The sequence below is a fragment of the Zootoca vivipara genome, chromosome 12, assembly GCF_963506605.1.
Source record: "Zootoca vivipara chromosome 12, rZooViv1.1, whole genome shotgun sequence".
NCBI lineage: Eukaryota > Metazoa > Chordata > Lepidosauria > Squamata > Lacertidae > Zootoca > Zootoca vivipara.
Window position 1 is genome coordinate 53,060,255 of NC_083287.1, and position 6,525 is coordinate 53,066,779.

General features: G+C 46.8%; 1 protein-coding gene across 1 annotated transcript; it reads left to right on the forward strand.

The window, feature by feature from the left end:
* The first annotated feature begins 880 nt into the window (after nt 1–880).
* Nucleotides 881–4,632, forward strand: LOC118091944 (5-beta-cholestane-3-alpha,7-alpha-diol 12-alpha-hydroxylase-like). The gene has a single exon (XM_035129555.2). It carries the CDS (start codon nt 1,056–1,058, stop codon nt 2,595–2,597), a length of 1,542 nt encoding a protein of 513 aa, XP_034985446.1. The 5' UTR covers nt 881–1,055; the 3' UTR covers nt 2,598–4,632.
* The last annotated feature ends 1,893 nt before the right edge of the window (nt 4,633–6,525 follow it).

Below are 6,525 nucleotides of genomic sequence, written 5' to 3' on the forward strand. Positions count from 1 at the left end.
TACCTCTTAATGGCTTCCTTGATGGGCTAATAATGGCTAGCCACCATCGGCCTTCTATTCTTCCAACAACCCCCCCCCCCCCAGCTAGTTCTGCCCAGCTCTAAGAAATACAAGGAGGATCTGGCACTAAGGACCTATAACAATAGGTCCGTATACCTATACAAAGGTCCGTATAGTTAAAGCTATGGTTTTCCCAGTAGTGATGTATGGAAGTGAGAGCTGGACCATCAAGAAGGCTGATCACCAAAGAATGGATGCTTTTGAAATATGGTGCTGGAGGAGACTCTTGAGAGTCCCATGGACTGCAAGAAGATCAAACCTATCCATTCTGAAGGAAATCAGCCCCGAGTGCTCACTGGAAGGTCAGATCCTGAAGCTGAGGCTCCAATACTTTGGCCACCTCATGAGAAGAGAAGACTCCCTGGAAAAGACCCTGATGTTGGGAAAGATGGAGGGCACTAGGAGAAGGGGACGACAGAGGATGAGATGGTTGGACAGTGTTCTCGAAGCTACGGACATGAGTTTGACCAAACTGCAGGAGGCAGTGGAAGACAGGAGTGTCTGGCATGCTCTGGTCCATGGGGTCATGAAGAGTCATGCACAACTAAATGACTAAACAACTAAACAACAACAACATAACAATATACTACAAAACATAATTGCCATGCTACCGGGCTAATACTGAAAGTGAATCACAGACTTGAGTGGATCTGTACCACAGCTGCTGACCCAGGGAGCTGGTAAGCATATAATTCAGTTAACAGAATCTCACCCCCCTAGGTAGCAAGCTGTCATAACAAACTCCCAGCAATAATTTCCACTTCACGTGCTTCAGCGGTTTTTCAGCTTGTGAACAAGCAGAACACCAACCTTCTTAAAATGTGGGTCTGAGTGAAGAATGCAATGCTGTAATGATGCAAAAGTGAGGAGAGCCTGCCAACTCAAATGAGCTGGGGCGGTTTTACGCAGGTCTGCCAAGCAGGTGCATTATAAGTAGAGCTGAGGATTCGGGTTTTTTTGGGTTGGCTGAGCAGCTTGGCTTCTGAACACCAGCCATGGATTCCTGGGAGACTGCGCTTTGCGTTTTCTTAGCATCCTTCCTAGCAACTGTATTTGGTGGACTCTATGCAGTAGGAGCATTCCGCAAAAGGAAACCCAAGGAACCTCCGCTGGACAAAGGCTTCATTCCATGGCTAGGACACGGGATGCATTTCAAGAAGAAGCCTACAGAATTTTTGGTACGCATGCAGAAGAAACACGGGGATATTTTCACGGTGCTGGTTGGCGGCAATTACTTACATTTTGTGCTGGACCCTTGGACTTACCGGGATATAATAAAGAAGTCGAAAGACAAACTGGATTTTGATACGTTTGGATTGAAAATAGTTTTCAACGCTTTTCGGTTCCACGCATCCCAATCTCATCATAAAATTGTGCAACAAAATAGCAAGAAGTACCTGAGAGGCAAGAGTCTAGTGGCCCTGAACCAGGTGATGATGGAGAGGTTGAAGACTGTGATGCTTCACAGCTGGGATTCAGGTGAGAATAAGAGACACTGGCAGCAGGATGGGGTCCTGCACTTTAGCTACAATACAATATTCCAGGCTGCTTTTTTGGCTTTGTTTGGAACTGAGCCAGACGAAGGTGTTGAGAGGGAAGGAACCGCTAAGGAGGATAAACTAACACAATGTAGAGATTTCTTTGGGAATTTTCAGAAATTCGACCACTTATTTCCCCAAATGGTTTTTGGCATTCTGGACCCCCAGGGCAAAATGGAGACAGAAAGATTGAGGAAATTCTTATGGGGCATACTGTCAGTAGAAAAGATCTATCAGAAGGATAACATCAGCAATTGGATAGTTGAGCAAGATCAGCAAATGGCCGAGATTGGGATGACCGAAAAGACGAGGACACAATTCATGTTTCTTCTCCTCTGGGCATCTCAAGCCAACACCGGTCCAGCTGCCTTCTGGGTCCTTGTGCATCTCCTGAAGTATCCAGAAGCAAAGAAGGCAGTGTGGGAAGAAGTGGACCGAGTACTGAGAGAGACTGGCCAGGAAGTGAATCCAGGAAGCCCCGCCTTCAATTTGTCCCTGGAAACAATAAAGACTCCTCTTCTGGACAGCACGATAGAAGAAACCCTGCGCTTGAAAGCGAATCCGTTCCTGTTCAGAAGTGTGATGCAGGATACAGACCTTAAAATGTCTGATGGGAGAGAATACGTTCTTCGCAAAGGAGACCATCTACTTCTTTTCCCTTTCCTTGGACTGCACATGGACCCAGAAATCCACCCTGATCCTCACGCATTCAAATACGACAGGTTCTTGAACCCAGATGGCACCAAAAGAGAGTTCTATAAGAATGGGAAAAAGCTCAAGCAATACACTATGCCTTTTGGTGGAGGGCCGTCGATTTGCCCGGGGCGGTTCTTTGCTGTGAGTGAATTGAAGATGTTTGTGATCCTGATGCTCACCTGCTTTGACATGGAACTGGTTAATGCGGAAGAGGAAATCCCACCAGTAGATGGAAGCCGCTGTGGGTTTGGAATTGTGCACCCTTCTCAAGATATTCAGTTTAGGTATCGATTGCGCTGCTAAACTTAAACCTGACTTTTGTACATTGGCTTGCAACAATTAGCTGTTATATACCCCAAAATGGAAAACTAAACGGGTTAATCTTCCAAAAGTCCTTTCGCTAGGGAGTAGCATAATTGCAGAGAGTGTCTGTGTTATTTAATATTGGCAAAGGACAAAACGTACATTGGCACCTCCAGCTTACTGAGTAGGATAGGTTTTTACAGGTTACAACCTCTTTCATCAGATAAAGTGAAGTTGGGAGGTGTGCAGTCTCTAGAATAGGGAGAGATAGAACAATGCAATTCTTGTTGGCTCACAGTCAACCTTCTCTGACCAATTCATGAATTCCTGGGAGTCTGCCAGCCAGGCCCATGGAGGGTGGCGGGCTGCTGGGTACACTTGCCCAGGAGTAGGCTTTTTTTTGTGTTTGAATTTATAACTTTATTCTAACAAGACTACCACCCCGGGCCACAGACAAGCTTTGCATGGGTCTAAGGCCAATTTATAGATGCATGGCAGAGGCATGATTTAAAGCTGGGGAGAGGGGACTTCTTGATTTCTAGTTTAGTTTCTTAGTCTCTCCCTCAGGGATAGCCAATGTAGTACCCTCCAGACTGCAACACCCCTTAACCCTTTACCATTGGCCATGCTGCCCAGGGCTGATGGAAGTTGTAGTCCACAACAGCTTGAAGCACACTACCCGATACCAGCACTTTAAAAGTTTCAAACTCTAATATTCACTATTTTAAGACAACTAAGCTACATGTTTTTGCCATACAACATGGACAGCTGGTCTGTGGGGCTCCAGATCTTGTTGGACTGCAACCCCCCCCCATGAGCCCCAGCTAGCATGGCGAGTGGTTAGGGATGGTGGGAGCTGGAGTCCTACGACATCAAGAGGGATCCAGATTCCTTACCGCTGCTTTCCAACGTAGTCTTGCACGCCTGTAATTGCTGAGCCTCTAAGGCAGTGATGGCCAAACTTGGTCCTCCAGCTGTTTTGGGACTACAATGTCCATCATCCCTATCTAACAAGACCAGTGGTCAGGGATGATGGGAATTGTAGTCCCAAAACAGCTGGAGGTTTGGCCATCACTGCTCTAAGGCAACATCTTTTGCCCAACAGTGTCCTTGCCTTATTAGCAATTACCTTGGGAAGTAGTGCTTAGGTATAAAGCGCCTGTCTTGTGCATATTCCTCACTGCTACGGGAGAGCACAAGAGTTTGTGACATCTTGTGTTTGATTAGTACAGCGTACACTGGAAGAATAGGCGAGGGAGTTGTCATAGCTGCCAAGTACCCCGTTTCCCCGGGAAACCCCCGTTTTTACTTACCTTTTCCCGGTGGTCCCCTGTATCACTTCGTCTCCCGTTTTTCTCTGTTATTTTCTCCTGCCGGCTGCCTTTTTTTTTCTGATTTGCCCTTCTATGGGCACAAAATGGCCGCCGCCGGCTTCAAAAGTTGCATCTACGCATGACCGGAAGTGCGTAGACACGACTTCTGGTGTCGGCGACGGCCATTTTGGTGCCCCTAGATGGGCGGGGCGACACCAGAAGTTGCGTCAACGCACTTCTGGTCATGCGTAGAAGCTACTTTTGAAGCCGGCAGCGGCCATTTCTGGTGCCCATAGAAGGGCAAAGCAACACCGGAAGTTACGTCAATGCAACTTCCGGTGTCACGTGGCTTCCGGTCCCGGATTCTGCAGTCCGGGACTTGGAAGGTAAGGAGTTGATGAAGCCAGATACTGGGCTTCTATAAGCCCGTTACAATGAGGAGAGAAACTGAACTAAATTGCAGAAGAACATGCTTAAAGATATTTATGCAAACTTATTTTCCTGCATTTATGGAGTGTTTAGATCCTATGAGATTTACTGGAGCCAAACAGAAGCATTGATAGAACTTATGAGACGTTGGCAAAACACTTATGAGACGTTGGCAAAACACAGTGAATATAACATTCCTTACATGAATCATGATTGTCCTGTTCAGTTTCTGTTTGCTATTTTTAAAGCTCCGAAAATCCAACTTTTTTAAATAAAAAAAATTCTCTGTGCAATTTTTCCAGCTTTGCTGCCTTTCTTTCAGTCTCTTTTCCACTCTGGGTACTGGGTTATTTTCCTTTGGTATCCTCAACAAGAGGTTCCTCCACTACCTTTTAGTTATATGCTTTTAAACCCTGTTATGAATTTATATACAGTGGTACCTTGACTTATGAAGATGATCCGTTCTGCGGTTGTCTTCGTAAGTCGAGGTTTTCGGTTGTCGAAGCACTTTTACAGCGCATGCGTGAAGCGCAATTTCGCGCTTCTGCACATGCGCCGACTGCGCGCGCGCTGAAAACACTTCTGGAGGCTTCGACTTTGGAAGTCGAATTCTTCGGAAGTCGAAGCCTTCGGAAGTCGAGGTATGACTGTAGTTCAAAAGGCAAGCTTGCTTCAGAGGTTGTGATGTTTAATCTATTTTACATTATGCTATTTAATCAGCAGCTGAATAACTTATCATGGTCCTGTTTTGTCATTTTCAGCTAAACTGTTGTAGCCACTTTAGCTACAGCCTGTGTATACTTAGGTCTGTGTATACTTAGGTAGCCAAACTTTGTGTCATAAATGCTTAGGGCACAGGTGGCGCTGTAGTCTAAACCAGTGAGCCTCTTTGGCTTGCCAATCAAAAGGTCGGCAGTTTGAATCCATGCGACGGCGGTGAGCTCCTATTGCTCTGTCCCAGCTCCTGCCAACCTAGCAGTTCAAAGGCACATCAGTGCAAGTAGATAAATAGGTACTGCTGCAGCGGGAAGGTCAGTGGTGCTCGTCACAGTGTCCTGTTGTGCCAAAAGCAGTTTAGTCATGCTGGCCCCATGACCTGGAAACATACCTGCCAAGTTGCTGTTGGAGAAATAAGGTACCGGGCGGAAGTAGCAGACCGGAAGTAGTGCTGCCGCCATTTTGGAACTGGGCGGAGCATGCTCAGAAGTGACTTTTGATGCTGCTGTGCCCAGTTCCAAAATGGCCACCACACCAGAAGTTGCACTGCAGCCATTTTGGAACTGGGCAGAGCAGCATCAAAAGTAGCTTCTGAGCATGCTCCGCCCAGTTCCAAAATGGCCGCTGCGCCAAAATAAACCGGGGAAAAACAAAAAAAATCCATTTTTTCAGCTAGGAACAGCTGGAAAAACGGGGATTTCCCGGGGAATACAGGAGACTTGGCAGTTATGCCTGGAAAGCTGTCTGTGGACGAACATTGGCTACCTCGGCCTGAGCACCGTACCCCATAGTCGCCTTTGACTGGACTTAACCACCCAGGGGTCCTTTACTTACCTTTAAAAGGTAAAGGGGTAAAGGGACCCCTGACTGTTAGGTCCAGTCATGAACGACTTAACCTACGGCTCTGGGGTTGTGGCGCTCATCTCGCTTTATTGGCCGAGGGAGCCGGCGTGCAGCTTCCGGGTCATGTGGCCAGCATGACTAAGCCGTTTACCTTCCCACCGGAGCGGTACCTATTTATCTACTTGCACTTTGACATGCTTTCGAACTGCTAGGTCGGCAGGAGTTGCGACCGAGCAACAGGAGCTCACCCTGTCGCGGGGATTCGAACCGCCGACCTTCTGATCGGCAAGCCCTAGGCTCAGTGGTTTAACCCACAGCGCCACCCGGGTCCCACTTACCTACCTTTACCTTTACTTAAATGCTGAGGAATTAGTTAAAAATAGTTAGGCTACATAACTCTGGTACATATAGCTATTTTAAACACCATAAAAATAAATGCCACCATCCATAATAGTTGAATCATGCTGTAAGTATCGCCTGACACAGCTTTCAATACAAAGATGAGCAAACCTTATGCATGACCCGTGTTCAGTTATAGCACAGTCAATTACTTGCATGATTAAACTAACCCCGGTGTGCTAAAATTAGGACACCTGGTCAATTAGCTAAAGCTGCCGTGAGGATGA